At 35.0% G+C, this 26,386-nt stretch overlaps 1 protein-coding gene across 1 annotated transcript in view; it reads right to left on the bottom strand.

Moving 5' to 3' along the window:
• rdgC (retinal degeneration C) overlaps nucleotides 1–26,386 on the bottom strand; it is a 484,209-nt gene that overhangs the window by 97,780 nt on the left and 360,043 nt on the right. Inside the window, exon 13 of the mRNA XM_069835771.1 lies at nucleotides 1,250–1,505. Coding sequence (XP_069691872.1) covers nucleotides 1,250–1,505 — 256 coding nt within the window. The remainder of the gene's footprint in view (nucleotides 1–1,249; nucleotides 1,506–26,386) is intronic.

The raw sequence follows: 26,386 nt of genomic DNA, 5'->3' as shown, positions 1-26,386 counted from the left end.
TTCCTCTCATGTCTTCTGATTTGTTATCCTGCTCTCTTTCTTTGGTTTTTTTTTTCTATCCCTTAATCTTTATGTACTTTTTTGTTCATCTCTGTCTCATTTATCTTTCATTCGGCGTATAAACATGTATAATTTAATGTGATATTCCTGAATGTAATATCATACAATAGTACTATCAGTACATGAGCATGTACAGCCTTACAAAAGTTTAGTTACACACATACTTTATAAGTTCCAGGAAGGAGGCAGTGCGCATAAGAAGACGAGCGACCTGGTTCACAAGAGAACGACAGTTCTTGAAGTAATAAAATTAGTTTTGTTTCGTTGTATTTCTGATCATACGCACTGCCTTTTTTTTTTTTAGAACTTATACTTAGATACTCGCTCACAACACCATATCACACTCTCAATTCCTAAACACAGAACATCCTTCTACTCTTCATCTTTCACCGTCTCTGCAGCTCGTCTCTGGAACTCTCTACCACAACATGTCAGAGACTATCGGACATTGTCTAGTTTCAAAAATAAATTAAAATTGCACTTTTTGAATTAGATTCCTTTCAGTTATAAGCCCTTTTCTCTGCCATAGTTTTGTAAAAATATAGGCTTTATATTTCTTTTTCCTTCCTTTGTTCTCTTTATCAGCCGATGAATTTATTATCATAGCCTTTTTATCGTAAATTTTATTTAATTTTCGTATTTCTTTTCTTTTTTATTATTATTTTCTTACATTCCATTTTGATATATTCTTCCTTAAGTTTTTCCATATTAACCATTTGTACTAAATGAGTTGTTTTCACTATATTCCAATGTATTTTACTTTCTTTTTTTCTATTTATGGTATTATTTTCATGTTGTTTAGTGTCGATTTTATTATGCTATTATTATTATTATTATTATTATTATTATTATTACTATTATTTTTTTTTAAATATTTTAGTATTCAGTTCTTTAACTTTTTGTTACATTTTAACTGCTTGTATACTTTGTGACCTGGTAGAGTGTAAGAGAAGGCCCTGTGGCCTTAACTCTGCCAGTATAAATAAAGAATTATTATTATTATTATTATTATTATTATTATTATTATTATTATTATTATTATTAAAGTATCTATACGACAAAACTTTTTCTAAGACTGTTGAAACTTTTGGAAAAACTACGATTTATGTTTCCAAATTCAATGTCACTGATGAGGAGTATAGCTAATAGGCACACTAAGCCCAGATCGAAATTGCTGAATAATGCTCACCTGTCTTCTCGGGGTCGTACTTGAGGAACTCTTCGAGCAGCAGTTCTCGTCTCGCCAGTATCTGCGCACTCAGTTCGCGGATTGCAGAGCTCTCGACCAGGCCGACTCGTTGTCTGAATGTGAGCTTCTTGGTGCGTGGAGTGGCCGTCGTGAATTGCACGAAATGAGGAGCCAATTGCGGTCCCACCAGCTTCACGTAAGCACCTTTATTGGAGCCCACTTCATAGTAGTTTGAAGCGGAGAATATAGTGATCAACTGCAACACAAGATGCAATCCAACTAATCAACAATTATACCGATATCGTTGACTGCTCTCGTGTTTCGAGCTCCCAGCTTTGAACAATCCAAATAACGGGACATGAAACGTCAAGACCACGTTTAACAATGGCTTGTTATCATTACCGAACACAATAGCCTATATGCTTGCAATATGGGCCTCACTTCGCAGAAAACTTCGTAAACATCGTAATGGCTAAGTAAGTTACTTCCATTAAGGCGCAATTCACACAGAGAAGACGTGACTCGGACATTGGGCGGAGACATGATGACTTTTCGAGTCTCTCCCATGAAAACAAATGTATCAATGCACACAGAGAAGACGGGATGGGGCCACGCCACTTCGAAGTCAGCGCTTCGCCTCTTTCGAGTCACGAGTGGTCCTTCAAAGCGACACGTGGCGTCTGACTGTAAAAGAAAATTCGCGGCAATTTTGAATTTGATATTCAATTTTGTAAAGAGATGGTGTAATATGGTATACGAGTATTTTATTTTTTTTTTATTTTAGTAGGTTATTTTACGACGCTTTATCAACATCTGTTATTTAGCGTCTAAATGAGATGGTGATAATGCCGGTGAAATGAGTCCGGAGCCCAGCACCGAAAGTTACCCAGCATTTGCTCATATTCGGTGGAGGGAAGATCCCGGAGAAAACCTCAATCAGGTACCTTGCTCCGATCGGGAATCGAACCCGGGCCACCTGGTTTCGCGGCCAGATGCGCTAACCGTTAATATGGTATGGAAACATTGGTGGGACATTATATAAAAATTCTGGAAACGGTCGGGATACATGTTCAATTCTTTCATCACAGCTTCTACTCCAAAATATCTGAGAGCTCGCTTTGAATATCTTACAACTTTGCGGAATCAACATCAGACTTTTTTTTTATCTATTCCTCGTCACCGTACTTCTTTTTATTCATCCTCTTTCACCGTGTCAATTTGTCCCCTATGGAACTCCTTACCTCGTCATGTCAGGGATTTCCGAACTGTTAATCAATTTAAATTAAGAATTAAAATTACATACTTTCACATGATATTGATTTGTGAGTGTTAGCCGAATTTAATCGGTTATTCTATGTATTTGCATAAATTGTCATTTAAGCCTATTATAAAGTGGCAATAGGATATAAATTGTAAATAATTATGTATCATGTTAGTCAGTATTTCATTATAGGCTACAGTATGTGAGCTCCTTAATGTGCATGATAACGATTTTATATTTAAATATTACTACGTTTTATTGTTTCAATGTATACTGTATTTCACTTCTGGTAGTGTGGAAGAGAAAGTCTCATGGCCTTAATTCTACCAGAATAAAAAAATTAATGCATGAATAAATAAGTGCATAAACAAAGCATAAATGAATGAATGATGAATGAATGAATTAATTAATTAATAAACATGCATAAATAAATAAAACAAGCAAACATATTTTTGGGTTATTTTACGACGCTGTATCAACATCTCAGGTTATTTAGTGTCTGAATGATATGAAGGTGATAATGCCGGTGAAATGAGACCGGGGACCAGCACCGAAGGTTACCCAACATTTGCTTGTATTGGGTTGAGGGAAAACCCCGGAAAAAAAACTCAACCATGTAACTTGCCGCGACCGGGATTCGAACCCTTCCAAATAAAATAAATTAAATAAATAAGATATGGCACACATCCTTCCTTTTTTTCAACCACTAAGGGTGCACACAATATCCTATCTGTTTTTTTTTTTAATATTAGCCAGTTGTACGAGAGCCAGGGCATCCTCATCATCTGAAGAAGACATTACGAAAGCTGTGCGACGCGCAAGTGTCGCAAGAGTTTTTGACTCTTCAGTATGCTTTGCTCACGTCATATCCGCGTCGTGTCTCCGCCCGACGTCCGAGTCACGTCCTGTCTACGTCTTCTCTGTGTGAATTGCGCCTTAGGGCTTGGTCATAATAGACTGCGGAATTTTTAGAAGGGATGCGCAACCGCAGTTGGAAGAGGGGAGCGTGGGTTTGCCTCTTTCCACCAGCTGCGACGTTCTGTTGTGAACGTGCATTTCCAGTGATGTCAAAGCAAGCGCATTTTTCTGACCTTGACGTCGTGCGCGGACATCATAGGTATGGAATAAGGAAGGATTATGTATATGAATAAACAGCCTGTTGGATTAAGAAGACAGTGGTGTGCAAACTTCAACCAGAACGTGAAATTTTATGTCGTTATTTTTAAATGGCGTCTTTCTGTTTGATATTATCTACATTATCTGTAAAAATAACAGTACTACCATCAATTTCTTAATATTGCAGTTGTGTTTGAAATGTTAATAACGTTATAAAGAGTTAAGAAGGAACATTCACATAAATTCCATAGTAGTATAACTGTACTGTATTAAGTGAATGAAACACATCATTCTTAAAGAACGTGATATTGCAAAGAAAGAGATTGAGTATGACATGATAAGTTGGAATTAATATTGATGGTATCTTTAGCCTTATAAAAGTAATCAATAAACTAATAAAAGCAGTATTATAGTACAAAGCAAAGTTACCTAGGTCCTATATGTTTTAACTGTAACTAATATTATATAACAGAATTCTTATATCTCACGTGCCTAATATTATGGATGTAAAAATAGAGTATACTTAGGCTATATTTATTATTTAATAACTTCAGCATTTTAATATTAATACTCTGTTATTCATTTTATGGACAGTCAAGATTATGTTCAGAAAACATTTTTGCTAGATTTATTTTACGACGCTCTACAACTGCGATGGTTATTTAGCATCTAAGTTAGATCAAGGTGGTAATGTCAGCGAAACGAGTCCTGGGTCCAACGCCGACAGTTACCCAGCATTTGCTCTTAATGGGTTGAGAGAAAACTCCGGGGAAACCTCAATCAGGTAATTTATCCCAACCAGGATCAGAGACATCTAATCTAATCTAATAAATAATATTTCATTGAGAAAAGGAATCACGTCAATAAGTTAAATAATTTAGAGCTATCACTGTTTAAACTTAGCAATCTATCACGAAATCAATACTCCAGGAGATAAGGGTAGAATTTTGAGCCTACCTGGACTCTTTAAATCTTTGCTAAAATGTTTATTTCTCGAAAACTACTGTATTTATCAGATGTGCATAAAAATTCAGTATAAACCTCAAGAATAAGAAAACAAAATGACTCAAATTTAAAACATGGCAAAAATGAATTTTTTACTACCCATTTCATGCGTCAAGTCATACCTTATTGCGCTTCTTTAGTCACTTCTGATTTTCTGGCTAGTTCCTTTGTTTCTCGTTTGTTTGATTTCTTCTTTTATATTTAGTTTACTCGTTTTTCTTGGTTTCTTTATTTGTTTGTTTATGCCTTATTTTTGTTTTTTTATTCCTTATTTTTGTTTGTTTATTGACTGTTTTCATTTATTACATTCCACGGATTTTATGCCTATGGAGCTAAATGACAGCTGTGAGCAGTATGGAATGAAGATAAATGCCACAAGACGAAAACCATGATCATAGGAAGAAAAGTAAAGAAGGTAAACTTGCGAATTCTAAATAAGACAGTAGAGCAAGTGGACAAATTCAAATACTTGGGGTGTCCTATAGCAGTAAGATGAGCTGCTGCCAAGAAGTCAGAAGCAATGGCAAAGGAAGCTTTTAATAGAAAAAGTAACATCTGCGTACCTCTGGAGAAAGAACTAAGGAAGAGATTAGTGAAGTGCTTTGTGTGGAGCGTAGCATTATATGGGGGCAGAAACATGGACATTATGTCGAAGTGAAGAGAAACGACTGGAACAGGCTTGGAGAACTGGGCGACAATTGTGGCGTTGCGTCACTCATCGGATACGTCACTCACCCCTTCCTTCCATCCCCGCGTCATTGACTTTGTAGGGGAGGGGATTTGTATTCAGTGTCTGTCTTATGTGATTGCGCACGGGCCGCAGATACGTCATTCAACGCCGGTGGACTGTGGACGGGGAACCAACGCTTCCCCCATGTTTTCCACCCCTCTCTCGCCAGTTCTGCATTCCTGGGCTAGAAGCATTTGAAATGTGGATATGAAGAAGGATGGAGCATGTGAAATGGACAGATAAAATAAGAAACGAAGCTGTATTGGAAAGAATAGATGAAGAAAGAATGATGCTGAAACTGATCAGAAAGAGGAAAAGGTTAAGAAGAAACTGCTTTATGAAGGATGCACTGAAAGGAATGGTGAAAGGAAGGAGATCATATGAGGAGACAGAGGAAGGCAGAAAATAGGAAAGATTGGAGAATACTAGCCACCGGCGTGGCTCAGTCGGTTAAGGCACTTGCCTGCCGGTCTGAATTGTGTTCGGGCGCGGGTTCGATCCCCACTTGGGCTGATTACCTGGTTGGGTTTTTTCCGAGGTTTTCCCCAACCGTAATGTGAATGCAAGGTAATCTATGGCGAATCCTCGGCCTCATCTCGCTAAATATCATCTCGCTATCACCAATCTCATCGACGCTAAATAACCTAGTAGTTGACACAGCGTCGTTAAATAACCAACTAAAATAAAAAAATAAAAATTGGAGAATGATGGGTTTGCAGTGAAAGACTTACCCGTGGACAGAACACTATGAATAAATGAATGGATATACATAAATTGATTATAAACATCTAAAATCTGATTAGTGTAATTTGTATGTAATCAGTGATGTGCGCAGTGGAGGAGGAAAGAAACTGACCACCCTACCCCATTATCTCTTAGCCTAGTTGCCTCAGTAGTGATGCCTTGTTGGTGTCACTTGTGGGGTCCCCACCTGCCTTCGGACAGTTGACTATACAACAGCAACGTACAGAAACGGGTCTATATATTTAATGTAGTAGGATATTTAATGGAGTTGTGTTGCGTTTGGTGACAATCACTCCGTCGGCATCGCTCGGGCACTGCTGTTTGCAATCCAAACACTTCCAAATAGAGGAGTGTTTAATCTTACTCCACATAGAGCTCAAGCTAAGTCTGTTGACACTGTCTCAACTGTTCCTCGGGTCTCCAGTCCGCGAACATCATCTCGTCCATCTCACAACTTCCCGCAGGCAAATAATTCCTTGGATAGACTAATTCCCTATGTAAGCCATAGGGTTTCATCTTGATGAGTACACTAATTGCTACAGCGTGTTCTTGACAAATTCTTGTTGATTCAGTTTTCTTTTAGTAGGTATTTAATTTAAAAACGACATTCTCATTTTCTTATTTCAAATTTTTTTGGCGTCTTCGCATATTCTGCGGTTGCCGCACAACCACCTCTCTTGGTTCCCGACAGACGCCGTAATTATGCGTCTAATCGAAAACTTGCTTGAACTAAACTTCGAGTTATTAAAATATCAGACATTAGAGTTGCGGTCTTATAGAATACTGGTCCGGTAGAATACGAAATTCGGGTATTCTACTGTTGAAATAGCTTAGTATTGATAGTATTGGTTAGAAAAGAAACTTGAATGCATGTATAGAAATATAACTATTTTTAATTAAGGGTAATAGAATCATATGCCAACGAAATGCCTTTGTACAATTGATTGGTGTGAATGGTAATTTGGGCGTACTTGAAGGATATTAAATAGGTATTTAGCTAAAAGTTCCAGACGTATGAAAAGAATTTGTATTACTTCTTAAACAGTCACAAACATTTAGAAAATTATCTTATGATGAGTTCCCAAACTAACTTACTGTTATGACAAATGTTGTAAGTTTCCACGTATTCCCTATACTTATGCTAGAGATGAACAAGGATCGAGATAACAAGACTAACAGCGCCCGCATATCCGAAAACCCGCACGACAATGTTGTATTACGTGCGTTGTTGACTTAAAGACTGTTTGTGAGTGTTCCAAGACTTCGAGATTCATCACTCCCGGAGTTATGAAAGTCAAGCAGCCTTGAATCGCCACAGTTGTTTATACTTGACTGAACTTTTATCTACTTTGGCAACTGTTATATATGTACAAACAATCAAGTAGCCTATTTGAAACATCATCTCTACTTTTCAGTGTATAATAATCCGTTCCCCAGTTTTTATTTATTTACTAGGCCATTATTAAAATGCTAGGAATTTTCTTTTCGTATGTTTAAGATCAAGGGGTAATCTCAAATAAAAACATATTAACGTTATGTTTTATGTTTCTTAGAAATGCAAATTTATTTGAGGATTGTTTCTTTTTCTATTTATATAACCATAGGTAATATCATATTGTGAATTTTATTTCAACTCAACAATAGGATTTTATTCTTCCAACAATAATTCCTTTCTACAATTCGCCTTAAACGCTCTCGTCAACAATTGGATTTTCACTCAACACAGTATTCGTTATAGCACTCCACCGACGACAATGACAATTTACTTGGACTAGTACAAACAACAATGAACTGTTAATCTTAACTAATATTTACAAAGCACTATTTATAAATCAGAACTATCAGTTCTCAGTTCACAGTTCTTCTAGCTCAGTCACTCGAGTTCACAGTATCTCGAACCACAGACCTTCAGAGACAGTCACTGTACTCGAACTCAGGTCCCTCCAACTGCGGTCCACTGCACTCGAACTCAGGTCCCTCCGACTGCGGTCCACTGCACTCGAACTCAGGCCTTCGGATGCTGACGCAGTTGCGGACGCACACTCGGGTCGAACTCCGGTACACAAGACTGGCTTGCTAATCAACTGAAAACTGCTCGAGTTCGCTGGCGTTTCTTCTTTTATAGCGAAATCATAGTTGCGAGAAATTTCTACAGGTGTGCAGAGAATTATCTGGATATCTCCACTTCGACGGACTTCTCGAAGGGTCGGGAGGGTCCGTCCCCCCCTTTACTCCGTACGCAGCAGTTGCGCGCGCACTCTCTCTCCACTCTCTCGCCGCGTTGGCCCTTTCCCCTCTCCGCCGCGCGCCGTCCCTCAGTGCTTCATGAAGCCCGCGCGATCTGCTTTCTTGCGGGACGCTGGTCGTGAGTTCGAATCTCACGACGCTGTCACAATATAATAGAACAATAACATTTTGATAACTAAGATACTGTTCTGTTTTGTCTTTTTGACTCATTTAAACATTTATAATGTTATTTATTTCAATGATGTATGTTATTCAAAGTAACGAAATCTTTCCACGCCGATCAAATTCTGTTTCGAGAATGATGAGAGAGAGTCGAAGCGCACGAGAATGATGAGCCGAGACTCGAAAGACAAATGCAACGAACACAGCGAGCGAGAGCGGCAGTTAGTTTTGTGCGAGATCGTGCGTATTGGTTGTTTTCCGCACAGAACCAATACGCGGTAAGTGTGAAATACCACATTCAGTATTCCCAACCTAACACACATAACAATTTCCCTCTTCTTACCGCTTAAGCGCGACATTCATTTTACTGCTTTAGGCTTTTAACATATTATTTTTAGAGACGTTTAACATAGTAATAATTATAAATTGGAAACTTACCACTGCAATTTCACCTAAATTGCAATGTTAATTATTGCTTTTAAATATTTGCAAAAATTAAGTAAAGTCTACTATTCCACGAAATTTATTGCATTCCTGATACAAGTAACATTAAGGAAGCCGTGAAAAAATCAACGAGATTCCAGATGCCGATGTTATTACTGCAATATGTTATATAAATAATATTGTTAAAATATTAAAATGAAAAATAAATCATTACATAACCTTACCGTTTGTTTTAAGTTCGCATTTATAGACTGGGGGAAAAAAAAAAGACAGACGTATATCACGGCCTGCTGGAGTTATAGTAAACACAGAAAACATTTTATAGCAACAATGTTGAAGAACGATATTTTGGTGTTCCGAAGTTGCTGTCATTAAACAGAAACCAAGATGGAGATTTCATTGCAACTAATTAGAAATTCGTCTTTCAGGTATGTAATAAACGATCTTCGCACAAAATAATGTACGATACACGAGCGGTATGTTTGTTTTCATGTTCTCGGAAATTAAAAAAGCTCAACTACGTTTCGCTTTTTCAATCTTTTCCTCGACCATAAAAAAGTCAACACACCGCTCTTCTAACGTATATTACTATTGTTCATCTCTAATTTATATTTCGTTCCATAATGACTGACAGGAGATGTAAACATTGCCGTAAAAGGAGGAGAGAAGCATAATATTCAACCAGTGGAAGAGGTCTTATTCCACGCTTGTCTTGATGTTGAGCGATTTGAAGCGTTCTACTCCCACTCACTCCATGACAAGCGTGGAATGAGACCTCTGCAATTATATTTCCAATTGGAAACATCCGGGAACAAAAATTTTGGTCATGAAATATATTTAAACCAGTTAATTTTGTAGTAAAATTCACATAATCATTATGGAAACAAAAGAAAGTGTACTTTTTTGTGAAAACATTATTCTTATATGTAGGCCCTAAACGTAATCACAAATGTACTTTAAGCAATTATTTGTAAGCACGAATAATTTAATTCAAGTAGGATTACTAAAATTTCGTGTTGCTCCTTAAGGACTAATTTATTCTTAGCAAGCGAATAGTTTTTTCGTTTCATATTCTTAAACTGTTGCACTGTTACTTTTTTCAATAAAAAGTCTCATCCCTGACCTGGACTCTAAGCTAAAGTACCTACATTATAGGCTGAGGCCTACACCATGCAAAAAATGCAGGGGACCTCTAAAATTACTTTTTTATCTGAAGTAAAGATTATCACACCTTAAACATTGATTAATGGATCTATAATTCTAACGCCACCGCTCTATATCAAATTAGGGCTTATGAATGCGTTTATACAAATTTAGGATGTTTTAAATGGATGTTGTGTAATTTGGTGAGAACTGTTAAAACTAAAATAAAGGAAATTACATTTCTTTCTCTCATTTCAGAGAATTTGTAATTTCAATTATGTGGGCCTAATCATAGATTCAGAAGAAGACTTTTGATTATTCAACATTATGTTCTTTTACGTGTCTTAATACTACAACTCGTTTGGCTAATGTATACCTATGAGTCGTAGAATGAACCAGTCTCTTGACATTCTAGCTTAATTTGATTACCGTACTTTTTCCATTTTCATATCATAATATATGATATATGTTGAAACTTTAAAAGTGTAACATACAGTGTGTTTTTGAGCTCTGACGACAAACTTTGAATGTTTGGAAAAAATATATATCTACTTAATTACAAAGTACTTGGCGAAACATTTTACCGCGTAATCAGTTATGTCATTCTGAAGTGCTGGATTATACAATTATTAATAATACCTAATAATTTCATTATCTGTAATGCTTTGAGTTGATAAACATTACTGTATAATATATTATTGTATTGTATTCTGTTGTCAGCATCAAACTTCAAATGCAGTTTTGCTGCATCGTTGGCTGACACTGGAATTCCAGCATTGCAGAAAGTTTGCGAGCTTTCAGTCCGCATAATACGAGGAACGTGATCCAAGTCAGTCACTCTAGAATTCCTGTATTCACACTTTTTATGTACCTCACAAAAAATCAGATGACGTTAAGTCAGGTGATCGAGGTGGCCAAGAAAACGGACCACCATGGCGTTCAATCTCTTCTCTGAGATAATACCTAATAGCAGCATTATGCCTAATTACGCAGTAAAGGGACTTCGACGTCAATACACTGGATTATTTATCTGAAATTACTCGTATTCGTCCACCACGCATTCTCATAAAGTTGTCGGTGAAGCTCAGAAAGATCCACTATAATAACATCCGGTTCAAAACTCGAAATAACGCTTCTCATTAACGGTGGGTGCGTTAAGTGTTGATTAATGACCGCAAACGTTTCACTCTTGAAGTAATTCGCTCAAACTATGTAATTTTTCCATCTTATATGTAATTCATGGTACACGTTGTATCTGCGTTGCATCACAGTGATATTAAAGGAGAAACAACGTTATCGTTGTGATCAGGAATATCGTGCGAAAGTCTGTTTCGGGCTCAGTATTTATAAATCAACCATTTCCGAAATTTGAACTCTGTTTTCTGTGATCTATGTCAATGTTTTGACACTTTTGATTTCGTTGCGCCATACATAAATATTAGACGAGAAATAATTAAACAGATTTGCTGAAGTGTGTCTTTCTTGTGTTAACCTCTGTTAAATAGTTCAACTTTCGTAATTGCTTCATTTGTAATTCTAACTGCTTCTCTGTAATTTGTGGTTCTGAAATTTTGATTTCACTCTCTTTCACTTACAAAATAAATATTTAACTGCCGTATACATATTATTGATGAAGTTCTATAAAATTTGTGTTTCGTACACAAAATTATGTAGTGGCATAAAGCTTAATAAACAGTTCATCCTCTGAATCAAAGGTTTAATTCATTAGCTGCAAGCATAGTTAATGTGCTCCATTAGCAGGCTTTAAATACCATGGTTAAGAGAGGAAACAAATTTCACATCATCTATGAGAGGCTACTATACATTCATCTCCTACATGCATTGGCAAAACGGGGATATGTTAGAAAGACAGAAGGCTCGTTACAGATACGTACACCCAAATCTTTCGAGATTTAAGATTTCTGTGATGATGGTATGGAAAAGTTTTTTTTTTTTCCTCTTTCTCTCTCCTCAACTAGGCTATATGCAAGAACAATATTTCCAATCTTTCGTAGATACTTTCAGATTTCATTATCGTAGTCACATTGCCAAAGACTTGTATCGACTACACTGTCTTGGTCATGTGTCCGGCTACCTCAAACCACATAATGCGGAACCTCCAAAACCCTCTCTTTTGTAGCGTAGCATGTCCTAACTTACATCAGTACAATTGGAAACAAATATTATTTCACCTAAGGGACCCATTCATTTGTTCACTGGAATGATTCATTTGACTTCGGTTGCACGAAGAAGCTAGAATCTTCATGTTATTTAAAGATGTAAAAGGTTTCTGAATAAGTTCGTAAGTGTTTTGTTTTCCATGGCAAAAGGGCCGTTACAAGTACAGCGACCTTTCAATAACATCATTACGTTTTCAAATTACAATAATCGAACACAACATATTTGACGTATGATAAATTAACATACTATGCCATAGTTCAATGTTGTTACAAAATATGCAATAAACATCAAAGACGTCAATACAAATCATCTATTAAAATTAAATAAGCTCAGTAAACATATATTGATGAGACAAGTTATTTTGTATAACAAAGTTTACATTATGTACAATTGTAGATATTTTAGAATTGTAACCTGTAACTATGTATTTTATAGTTTTAATATTCAAGAGTACTACAATAACCAAATGTAACCATTGTTTTAATATGTTCTATTTAAATTATTGTTTGATGTGATTGTCAATGTATTTGCTAAACATTATTGTAACCAAATATTCAATATGTACAAACCTTTAGATATTGCAAATTAGCCTGAAGATGTCAATTGGCGAAAACGTTGTAATTTTTTTTTTTTTTTTGTGAAACTTAGATGAGTCAATAGACGGAAAACATTTAATATATCAAGTATTATAGTAAACTTATCGGAAATATCAGTATAATGAGTTTTAAAATAACCTATTAGTTTGGGAGAATGGTTTTTCCAATTGTTCGGGCTAGCCAGACATAACGGATGCAAAAGTGTAGACAGACCTTAAGTTCCTGGAGAATATTACTCTGATGATGTAACCTGCATGTAAGTCCGAAACGTTAGATATCTTCTCAGAACAAATAAATTAGAAAGCCAACATTCTTCGCATTACCAGCATTGAAAATTCTGAAGGCATCAGATCTGAGAAATGCAAATCCTCTGTGGATTTACGTGGTGTTGAGTGTATCAAGGTTAGAGTAATAATTTATGTACGGAAATATAACATTGCTTCTGCCAAGCAAACCCCTTCATACTGTTGATATATCTTACTTACTTACTTACTTACAAATGGCTTTTAAGGAACCCGAAGGTTCATTGCCGCCCTCACATAAGCCCGCCAGCGGTCCCTATCCTGTGCAAGATTAATCCAGTCTCTATCATCATACCCCACCTCCCTCAAATCCATTTTAACATTATCCTCCCATCTACGTCTCGGCCTTCCTAAAGGTCTTTTTCCCTCCGGTCTCCCAACTAACACTCTATATGCATTTTTGGATTCGCCCATACGTGCTACATGCCCTGCCCATCTCAAACGTCTGGATTTAATGTTCCTAATTATGTCAGGTGAAGAATACAATGCGTGCAGTTCTGTGTTGCGTAACTTTCTCCATTCTCCTGTAACTTCATCCCGCTTAGCCCCAAATATTTTCCTAAGCACCTTATTTTCAAACACCCTTAACCTATGTTCCTCTCTCAGAGTGAGAGTCCAAGTTTCACAACCATACAGAACAACCGGTAATATAACTGTTTTATAAATTCTAACTTTCAGATTTTTGGACAGCAGACTGGATGATAAGAGCTTCTCAACCGAATAATAGCACGCATTTCCCATATTTATTCTGCGTTTAATTTCCTCCCGAGTGTCATTTATATTTGTTACTGTTGCTCCAAGATATTTGAATTTTTCCACCTCTTCGAAGGATAAATCTCCAATTTTTATATTTCCATTTCGTACAATATTCTGGTCACGAGACATAATCATATACTTTGTCTTTTCGGCATTTACTTCCAAACCGATCGCTCTACTTGCTTCAAGTAAAATTTCCGTGTTTTCCCTAATCGTTTGTGTATTTTCTCCTAATATATTCACGTCATCCGCATAGACAAGAAGCTGATGTAACCCGTTCAATTCCAGACCCTGCCTGTTATCCTGAACTTTCCTAATGGCATATTCTAGAGGGAAGTTAAAAAGTAAAGGTGATAGTGCATCTCCCTGCTTTAGCCCGCAGTGAATTGGAAAAGCATCAGATAGAAACTGACCTATACGGACTCTGCTGTATGTTTCACTGAGACACATTTTAATTAATGGAACTAGTTTCTTGGGAATACCAAATTCAATAAGAATATCATATCATACTACCCTCTTAACCGAGTCATATGCCTTTTTGAAATCTATGAATAACTGATGTAATGTACCCTTATACTCCCATTTTTTCTCCATTATCTGTCGAATACAAAAAATCTGATCAATAGTCGATCTATTACGCCGAAAACCGCACTGATGATCCCCAATAATTTCATCTACGTACGGAGTTAATCTTCTCAAAAGAATATTGGACAAAATTTTGTACGACGTCAACAAAAGTGATATTCCTCGAAAGTTACCACAGTTGGTTTTGTCCCCCTTTTTAAAGATAGGTACAATTATGGACTCCTTCCATTGATATATCATCTATCTTGATATATCATCTATCTTAAACATATGTATCGTGTTCTATATTTAAAAGCTAACGAAAGATCGCATTTGAACTAATAGTATTTACGTCTGCTACTTTTGCAAGTGAGTTTTATCTTCCTCCCTCCTTAAACTGTTTATGTAAACTGTTTTTTTAATTATGTTAGCAGAATTATGTATCCATGGATTTACCGCATCCAATTGGTGGCACATAATATTAATTTTCATCATCACTATCAATATTTCGATACAGACTCCAAAGGATACAACATGATAACAATTGGTGCACTCTTTGACTAATTCCAAATGAAAACTTAGTTTCAACTCGTACGCGAAGAATATTAACCAGCCTCTTCCTCAAATTGTGTTGCAACCACGCTTGCATTCTTCTGTCGTGCGCCGATATGCTTCACTGGCTTCAACATGGAGAGATACGACTTTTTCTCACTGGCAAAACATCTGTCAGTGAACAGTAATAAAAGATATTTGTATAGACGCTCTTTTGATAAAATATTATGGCGATATTTGGACACATGTGCAAAAATAAATAGTATTGAAATATTATATAATTTGATATGCATTCTTTATTATATTGCTGAGATTCTTGTACACTGAGGAAAGGTCAACTAAGAAGAATTTTTTGTTATTATTCTTCTCTTTTCATCCGTGAATTGAGTCGCTCCTTTTCTCATCCACCAAGGCATCTTTTTTTCCTTTTGATCTCTTATCTATGACTGCAGGACGATTCTTTCGTCATTCGTCACTGATATGTGATGATATCAGTATTTCCTTGTGTTCAACTCATTCCCAGTATTCTGTATTTCCTCTGATCTCCTTATTTCACAGTTTGTAGCATCTCGTCTCTCTTCTTTTTTCTCAACATTTCATCTTATTCGTCTCAGGGATTTGTCGTGTTATTCTGTCTACCTTTGCTTTCGCTGCATACGTTGGAATTTGTAAGATCAATATAATATATAGACATGAAATTCTTCATAAGACCTGTGTATTGTATATTCCTGGACAGAACACATAATGGGAAAAATGAGGGAATAGCTGTAACGTCAGTGACACAATAAAATGTGCAGAACAAATTGAGGACCCTATAAGAATAACTATTTAAGTCACATTTTATGCAATGTGAGATACTAAATTCGGAAGTTTTAAAAGCACTTAATAGTAATGTGACAAGCTATTTTAAACTGTCTGTAGCGTTGTAGCAGACGTAAAATATTAAGGAATCATATTTAAGCCGATGAGATATTAAACTTCGTTAAATAATAATAAATCGTATATCTACTGCATGAAATCCTAATAAATATTATGCAGATGTTCTGAGATATGAGTAGTACTACGGTATATATATATAGGGTGATGCACTCATCCTTCCTATCCAGTTTTATGCAAACCTAAAATATAGAATGCCATCGAATTTTTGTATCTGTTTCTACAGGATCTCTACGTAATATGGAATTAGGTATGAAACTGTCATAACTCGAGGATATCTTATATAATCTTCTTACTGAAAAAAGGTTACTCTTGATTTTGTTGGTTGACTAAGAAACGATGGAACTTGTTATAGAACACTTTATTTTTTGTTTTTAAAAGTGATAATGAAGGAAGCAGTTATGACAGGTTAGGTTGAAGCCAATATTAATAACCTACGACTGGCCTTCTATGCCCAAGGTTGCGGGTTCGATCCCGGGCCAGGTCGATGGCATTTAAGTGTGCTTAAATGTGACAGGCTCATGTCAGTAGATTTACTGGCATGTAAAAGAACTCCTGCGGGACAAAATTCCGGCACATCCGGCGACGCTGATATAACCTCTGCAGTTGCGAGCGTCGTTAAATAAAACATAACATTTTTAACATAACCTACGACGTTAGTGTTGAAAGTACAAGTTCACAATTCTGGCCTCATCCTGCATTGAATTTACGACACCTCTACAGCATATTGCAACTGAAAAGACGTGAAGTGTTGACTCTATTACAGGAGACTTTATTTTAATGTTCAAATTTGCATACAACATAATGTCATGAAGACTTCTAAGGCGAAGAACTGGTAATGGGGAGAACACGTAGCGAGACTTCGTCAAACGATATGAGGGGCTTATAACCAGAGTGCACCAAGTACACCAGTGATCAGTTTGTGGATTAATACAATCTCGGGTGAAGAAAACTTAGATTTATTCATTGCCATAACAAAGTCCATAACTCATTTGTTACTCCACAGAGGGCAGCATTTCCTATGGAAGGTGAAGGTTGCTAAGCGTGAGCCAGGAACTTTAAAACTCAATATCTCAGAACTATTCCAGATGGACTTGGTCCACTCTGGTTGTGAACCGCTCATATGTGTGTACGCTGTTACAGTATGGGACCTCTACGTGGGGAAGAAGGACCAAGGCCGACCGAGACTTATATGGGCGGACATGTTCATAGAGGAGGCAGGCAATCAGTGATCGAGGAGTGTGAAATATAGGAAGACGTGGAAAGAACTAGGAAAAAATTTACAGGAATCATAAAACATTGACTGAAATAGTGCTTAGAAATTACACTATAATTCAACCGAATATTTTGTGAGTAATGTAGGAGTAGTGACACATTAAAGTATGAGGTGGACAGATTATGAGCGTCCCATGTTACGCCAGGTTCTTAATTAACTTCGTGACCGTTCTTACAGAGCCGTAGGAAATTTCTGTTTGTTGAGCAAGAGAGTTTGCACAAAAAATATATTCTACCTGTAACTCCTGTGGAAAGTTTTTTTTTATAAAAATCCGTTAGATAGTAGAGAAGTTATACAAACATATATTGTACCTCTATAAAGGGGTAGTTTGGTCCAAATCTGTGGAGTAACGGTCAGCGCGTCTGGCCGCGAAACCAGGTGGCCCGGGTTCGATTCCTGGTCGGGGCAAGTTACCTGGTTGAGGCTTTTTCCGGGGTTTCCCTTAACCCAATATGAGCAAATATTGGGTAACTTTCGGTGCTAGACCTCGGACTCATTTCACCGGCATTATCACCTTCATCTCATTCAGACGCTAAATAATAAAGCGTCGTAAAATAACCTACTAAAAAAAGGGGAGGGTAGTTTCTCTGATAGAAACTTAATCAGTATTTGTACACAAAAATATATGTTATCTGTAAGTCTTGTATTACTCGACCGAGGCGAGTGGAGCCGCGGGCGTAATGTGAACTATCGCGATGCAGTATTACGAAAGCAGCAGTATCGCCACGGCTCTGGACTGCAGGACTCACTGTTCTCGGTCGAGTAATACAAAGTTTAATATAAATCTGTTATATAGGAGAAAAGTTATTAATTTTATCCAGCTATATTTGCGTTTTGACCCACTGTGTACACTTTTACTGAATCACCCGGTATAATTAATCTCAATGAAAGACAGACTTCGGTTGTTTTATACCCTGTTCGTAAATTGAAAGATCATGTTACAACGTATGAGACAGTCCTTCAAACTTAAAAGAGAACAACACTGAGACCGAAATTAGAAGATAGTAATATTTGGTAGTAGTCGGAATGGTGAATTACCATTAAACCATAATGATGATATGATGAAGATGATGCTTATTGTTCAATCATGTCACAATTCTAACAGTTGCCGCACGGACGAGTTCGAAGTTGAGTGGGTCGTATATAATTGAAAGTAAGTAGGTATGGATCAAATCCTAAATGTCACATTCGCTGTGTTCTGTAGTAGGCGTAGTGGTAAGGAGTCTGCGTCGTAAACACACCTGTGTAGTCACTCGTGAACTATGCAACCCCACCCTTATCCAATATAGTTCACACACCCACTTGTGTGCAAACATTTACCTTTCTGCATAAGTACGCAAATTACAATGAAGCTAATGAAACCAGAATCAAAATTCCAGTACATTTCGCAGTAGCTAATAAAATTGTCTTATTTTGTCTTGCAAGTTTTGCATATCTGTCCGATATCTTTAGTTTTTTTTTCTTTTAAGCTCTAAGCTACATAGTCAAGCTTCAACTGTGTTACAGTTCAGAATAAGACTCAACCAACGATAAAGAAATCGATTGAGAATCCTATTCATTTCCCTATGTGACTTTGACATATTCATTGACTCTCAATAAAATTAAGGGAATATTATTTTTCTGCAATGGAAAGAAAACAGTTGTATGAAAAATCCTCTGCATTGTGTTATGTCTTGTAGCGAAACGTAACATCTGTAGAAAGCTTTTTATCTTTACATCTCTTATAATATCGTTGTCCGAGACTAGTTAAGTTTTTAATATCTACAGCAGTGATGTCAAAGCAAGCGCATTTTTCTGACCTTGACGTCATGCGCGGGCATCAAGCGCTAGGTATGCTAGGAGGAATAAGCAGCCTGTTGGATTAAGAAAACAGTGGTGCACAAACTTCAAACGGAACATTAAATTTTATGTCGTTATATTTGTATGGCTTCTTTCTGTTTGTTATTTTCTATATTGTCTGTAAAACAAAAGTACTAACATCTATTTCTTAGCCTAATATTGCTGTTGTGTTTTAAACGTTAATAACATAATAAAGAGTAAAGAAAGAATATTCACACAAATTCCATAATAATTACAACTATACTGTACTAAGTGAATTAAACACATCATTCATAAAGAAAGTGTTATCCCAAAGAAGGACACTGAATATGACAATGATAAGTTGAAATTGATATTGATGGTATCTTTAACCTTATATAAGCAATGAAAACAATATTATAGTACAAAGCAATGTTGCCTAGGTATATTTTTTAACTGTAACTATTATTACATAATAAACCTCTTATCGCATTATGCTTTTAGGTGATATTGGTGTGCAACTTTATGTTATCAGAATATTAAATTATCTCGAAATCTGCTGAAGCTATAGAGCTGACGTTTTACCAACATATAGGCACATATCTTTTGTTTGTGATGTAACAGTATTTGCTTTGTTAATTCATATCCTTACAAACATTTTCCATGCGAATATTTTCAAACATTTTTATACACTATCTTCAGTGATACGTATTTACGATATATTAGATTTACGAAAACATTGTTTTAGTACCTGTAAGGCTACTAAACAAACATATCTGAAAATTTCACTTTTCTGTAAAAAAGTTCAGAAAATATTCCTTTCGAATAAAAAAGCAAACTTGTGAAAAATAAGCATTAAAATTAAAACTTACATTCTTATAGTACACTTATACTTCTCAGACAAATCTAAAAATTAACATGGATACAGTTTTAATAAGTTCTCTTCCCTTTATCCATTGAATCAGTGCTGGCCATCCCTGTATATAGCTCGACCAAGCGGCATATACTACATCTTTCGTCTGTCTCTTTCCTTTCCGCTGTAAAGCGCTCAGGCTCTCCTGGGCTCTAAAGCGCGCGCTTGCTCCTGTGGGCATCAGTTGACATCACTGATCTACAGTATCAGTTTTTGTTATTGGATTGACTCTTGTACCTTGAAAGATTTGTCGTGTTTTCTTCTGTAAATTACAGAAGCGTGTTATATTGCTCTTTGCTTCATGGCAGACTTGTATATGTCGTCACGAATGTCTTTTTCACCATGTGTTTGAAGGAGTTCCTTGTTTTTATTACAAGATATCTTATAGTCATTATGAATCCGTTAGTCTTGTAGGGTTAAGTTGCTTGTCTTTATACATAGACTACTAGAATTAATATCATTACTGAAGTATTTTTTGTTTAGTTTAAGGTCTATATCGCATTTATGTCATAAAATGGCAGTGGCATCATTTACAATACTTGATGGTTAGTTACAATCGAGAATTTACCCACGCAGTCTGCTTCCGCGAAAACTTTCTCACGATGTGGCAAGGCTGAAGAATTGTGGCTCTGTGTGCAACAGTTATTAATCCTTCCGAATGAGATTCTTTCTTATGTCTTCCACTGAAATAAAATTATTACATATAGGCTACAATTTTTACTTCTTTCAGTTTTTAGATATTACGATATCTTTTGCTATATTCATGTTATGTCTGTTTATTAAGAATGTACACATTACATTTTTATTTTACAATCCATGTTAATGCAATACTGACATCGATTGTAAATGCTCTGAACTAGTTCTTTTCTAACAATAAGAGAGGACGAGTCTAATGTATTGTTTTCGCAACTATAACAATTAGACGTCAGCATAAAACAACAACCTCAAGTTCGTGTTTGTGGTATAGTTGCGGATTTTTTTACAAGCCTATGTTTAAGTGATACTTTCAAAATCAAAACTATTCTTCCTGTATTATTATGATCGTATCTTGGCAAATATACAGCATGTCTCGAAATTCGCGTACACAGGCTACCTCAATGGAAATGTAGACGAAAATATTAGTGACAAAGTTTCGTCCGAAGAATTTTTAATGTACAATTGTGCAACACTGTAAAACATAGAATGTCTTACTAGTCTACTGTAGTTTAATGCTTATTATGTTTAAGGGGACACTATACTATTTTCAAGGATTCACAATAGTGAAATCAATAACTACATACTTATAAAGCTAGATTCACTCCATTTTGGTCACTGGAACACTATATCTCGTTAATAATGACAAATGTACAAAATTTCATCCGTCTATAATAAGTGATTTGTATTTTATAATATTTTATTAAAATATTGAATCGCTTTATATAAAAAGCTCCTTTCACCACGGTTTACATTATTTTTAACTGACATTGATTTATATGGATCCTTATATAAGTGGGATCAAAACTTACTATGGGTTTTGCTGAAAAAAAAATGAATCAATTAGCAATTTTTTATTACAAAAGAATAAAAAAATGAAAATATTAATAATCATCAAGAATTTCTAGTAATTTACAGAAAACCATAATAGTAATGTTTGTTCTACTGTAGCTATATAAAGAATCATATAGATAGATAGATAGATAGATAGATAGATAGATAGATAGATAGATAGATAGATAGATAGATAGATAGATAGATACATAGATAGATAGATAGATAGATAGATAGATAGATAGATAGATAGATAGATAGATAGATAGATAGATAGATAGATAGATAGATAGATAGATAGATAGATAGATAGATAGATAGATAGATAGATAGATAGATAGATAGATAGATAGATAGATAGATAGATAGATAGATAGATAGATAGATAGATAGATAGATAGATAGATAGATAGATAGATAGATAGATAGATAGATAGATAGATAGATAGATAGATAGATAGATAGATAGATAGATAGATAGATAGATAGATAGATAGATAGATAGATAGATAGATAGATAGATAGATAGATAGATAGATAGATAGATAGATAGATAGATAGATAGATAGATAGATAGATAGATAGATAGATAGATAGATAGATAGATAGATAGATAGATAGATAGATAGATAGATAGATAGATAGATAGATAGATAGATAGATAGATAGATAGATAGATAGATAGATAGATAGATAGATAGATAGATAGATAGATAGATAGATAGATAGATAGATAGATAGATAGATAGATAGATAGATAGATAGATAGATAGATAGATAGATAGATAGATAGATAGATAGATAGATAGATAGATAGATAGATAGATAGATAGATAGATAGATAGATAGATAGATAGATAGATAGATAGATAGATAGATAGATAGATAGATAGATAGATAGATAGATAGATAGATAGATAGATAGATAGATAGATAGATAGATAGATAGATAGATAGATAGATAGATAGATAGATAGATAGATAGATAGATAGATAGATAGATAGATAGATAGATAGATAGATAGATAGATAGATAGATAGATAGATAGATAGATAGATAGATAGATAGATAGATAGATAGATAGATAGATAGATAGATAGATAGATAGATAGATAGATAGATAGATAGATAGATAGATAGATAGATAGATAGATAGATAGATAGATAGATAGATAGATAGATAGATAGATAGATAGATAGATAGATAGATAGATAGATAGATAGATAGATAGATAGATAGATAGATAGATAGATAGATAGATAGATAGATAGATAGATAGATAGATAGATAGATAGATAGATAGATAGATAGATAGATAGATAGATAGATAGATAGATAGATAGATAGATAGATAGATAGATAGATAGATAGATAGATAGATAGATAGATAGATAGATAGATAGATAGATAGATAGATAGATAGATAGATAGATAGATAGATAGATAGATAGATAGATAGATAGATAGATAGATAGATAGATAGATAGATAGATAGATAGATAGATAGATAGATAGATAGATAGATAGATAGATAGATAGATAGATAGATAGATAGATAGATAGATAGATAGATAGATAGATAGATAGATAGATAGATAGATAGATAGATAGATAGATAGATAGATAGATAGATAGATAGATAGATAGATAGATAGATAGATAGATAGATAGATAGATAGATAGATAGATAGATAGATAGATAGATAGATAGATAGATAGATAGATAGATAGATAGATAGATAGATAGATAGATAGATAGATAGATAGATAGATAGATAGATAGATAGATAGATAGATAGATAGATAGATAGATAGATAGATAGATAGATAGATAGATAGATAGATAGATAGATAGATAGATAGATAGATAGATAGATAGATAGATAGATAGATAGATAGATAGATAGATAGATAGATAGATAGATAGATAGATAGATAGATAGATAGATAGATAGATAGATAGATAGATAAGTGCATTTATTGATGCATAATAAATTATACAAACTCATGTACACAAGATCCTTCGCACGAGCTCATACGGCCATTCGTGCTGTAACTATGCACAGTTTGAATCTTCAAAACGAAAATAATGCCTACTAATAATAAAATAGTGAAACAACAGTTATTATTATTACTACCGTTATCATTGATTACCACTATTATAACTAATCTAACTTTATACCAAACTTCACAAAAATAATACAAATAAAATAAAAGGGAGATATGAAAAACAGACACGCACAGTGTCACACACACACACACACACACACACACACACACACATATATATATACATATACAGTATAAACAATTCAATTTCCTGTTGAAGCTGCACCAAATAATCCAAATAATAATTATAAAGGTAATACAGTATATAAATAAAAACATACACACGCAATAAAATACAAAATACACAGTAAAAAAAAAAAAATTATCTCCTAATTCTATCATTCGCTCAATGTTAATATTACTCATTGCAACACTAATAAATCTTTCTCTTATCCATCGGCTCCCTCCCCCTCGGCCAATTCCACCCTCAACTGTCGAACTTTTGCCAAAAATTTTCCCACACTGTCATAGGATTTAACGTTATTTAATACAGCGTATGTCGCCAAGTGCCCCCTGCTAGATGTAATGAAGGACTCTGGCAGGAATCGTTTCCTCAGAGCTTCTGTGGCTTCACACTCCGACAAAATGTGGTGTGATGTCTCGCCTCTACCGCAAAGAGGACATATTCTCGCCCCCTCTTCGTTGACGATTTAAAGAATCATATAAGTGAATATCAGTTAAAAATAATGTAATTTGCTGCGCAAGAGACTTTTTATATAAAGCGATAAAATATTTTATTAAAATAATAAAATGCAAACCACTCATCGTAAGGGAATGAAATTTTGTACATACGTTATTATTAACCAGATACACCAGTGGTAGAAGTTCTGTGAATTTAGCTTCAAAAACATTGAAGTTAGTAATTTCAATATAGTGTACCCTTAACATTATAACTAAGATGCAATAAAATGATAAGAAATGGATAATAATATACAACTGAGTTATGAAGAACTGTAATGAAATAGAGAAGTAATTCGAGCATTCCAGAGAGATAATTCGAATAAAAAAAAATTAAAAATTGTGAGGTAGTGTTTTCCATGAACATTTAGGTTTAAAACAGCGTACAGATAGCTTCAGCGACGATCACAGAAGTAATATTTATTTGCAAAAACAGTGTTGCCACATTGTACCATTAAAAATTCGGTTACACTTATTTTTCTTAAGCCGTAATTATTAAGAAAGTCAATGTCCAAATAGAGAATGTACAGTAGGAGGTTACCTGGATTGACTTGAGTGAGGTCCTTATTTTAGGAACGTGTGATCCACACCCTGTATAGTAGAGTTTCTTTTATAGAAAAATTATAAGCAAACTAGGAAGACCATTCATTAAAAGTGTTTTGAATGACTTCGTGAAACACTTCTATTAGAACTACTTCTAATCGTAGAAGTAATGTTGCCAACGTTTGGAAAGTTGTAGCATTGTTGATGGAGGGAAATCACGCTTCCTGTTACTTAACTATTCCGTTATCTAACCCACTCTAACCTCGTCACAGTCCTCGCCTCCTGCCGTTTTAGTCCAAGAAAAATAAAAACTTTATATTGTACGAAAAGGAGTAATTTAACGTTCATAGTAATCCTCGTAACTTAGAAACAAGCAATGTCTAAAAAGTTCTCTATATGATGCAAGTGATGATGGGTATAATTTAGATACACCCTGTATAAACATGTCTTATCCATACAAGATCTCTTGCATAAAGATAGCCTCGATTAGCTTTAGAATAAAATAACACGTAGGCTACAGTTAGAAAATTATCTTCAATTTAAAATTAGAATATTATGAAACAAGTTTATAGTTCATGGCATGAGTGAATTTTTAGGGAACGAGCGAAGCGAGTTTCCTAATTTTGACGAATGCAATAACTATATGGCTGCCTACAATAACGTAAGTCCGTTTTTACAGTTTGTCAGGAAACTAAAACTTTCTTTATTTCATGCTAACGTTGATAAATATAACAAAATAAGAAAGAATTAGGTATGGATTGCTACGTCAGTAAGTATTCACACTCTTCCCTTGTATTTATTTTGTTCATCGTTCAAATAACACAACTTTTTAAACACTTGCGCTCTTATTAATAAACAGTGTATAATTTTTATACTAGACTTGTACAAAATTGAAACAGAAAACGTTTATGACCTCCTTTTAACAACTGTTCGTATCGATTGCCATTTTATTATGATGGTTGCGTTGTAACTACAGAAGAACAAAACAAAAAGTACAGAATAATTAGAATAATATTGCTGTATCAGTACACTTTGATCAAAATATAGCGTGGTAATCGACCAAGCCCAGGTTGTACTATCGACACTTAGCGCGACACACTAGCGCACTCTATCTGATGCAATAGAGAATCTCAGTTATTCTTGAATAATTTCAAGGGAAAAATTGTTCCGGGGCCGGGTATCGATCCCGGGATCCTTCGCTTAGCGCACGAATGTTCTACCGACTGAGCTACCCAGGAAATATACCCGACACCGTCCCAATTTTTCCCTTTATATCCACACAAGTCAAGTGGGCTGACAAGACGCCAGAAACCCAACTTTGAGTGCACATAAACTCTGTGTGACTTGAATTGTGGTTTTCTGTTAACGTACCTACAGCGACGTATATACCTACGAGTATTATGCAAATCTGGTTTTCAGATAAAGGTTCCTGTGAAGCAGACTTGAATAAAGTTGGGTTTCTGGCGCTAAAATAATTCTTGTTTGATTTTGTATTTTTGTGTTTAAGTAAAAATAATTTTTTTCTTCTTCTTTACTGTATCTTTTGATTTCAA

Source organism: Periplaneta americana, chromosome 9, assembly GCF_040183065.1.
Source record: "Periplaneta americana isolate PAMFEO1 chromosome 9, P.americana_PAMFEO1_priV1, whole genome shotgun sequence".
Classification (NCBI taxonomy): domain Eukaryota; kingdom Metazoa; phylum Arthropoda; class Insecta; order Blattodea; family Blattidae; genus Periplaneta; species Periplaneta americana.
The sequence above is the reverse complement of the archived record's forward strand: the minus strand, read 5'-3'. Positions and strand labels throughout refer to the sequence as shown.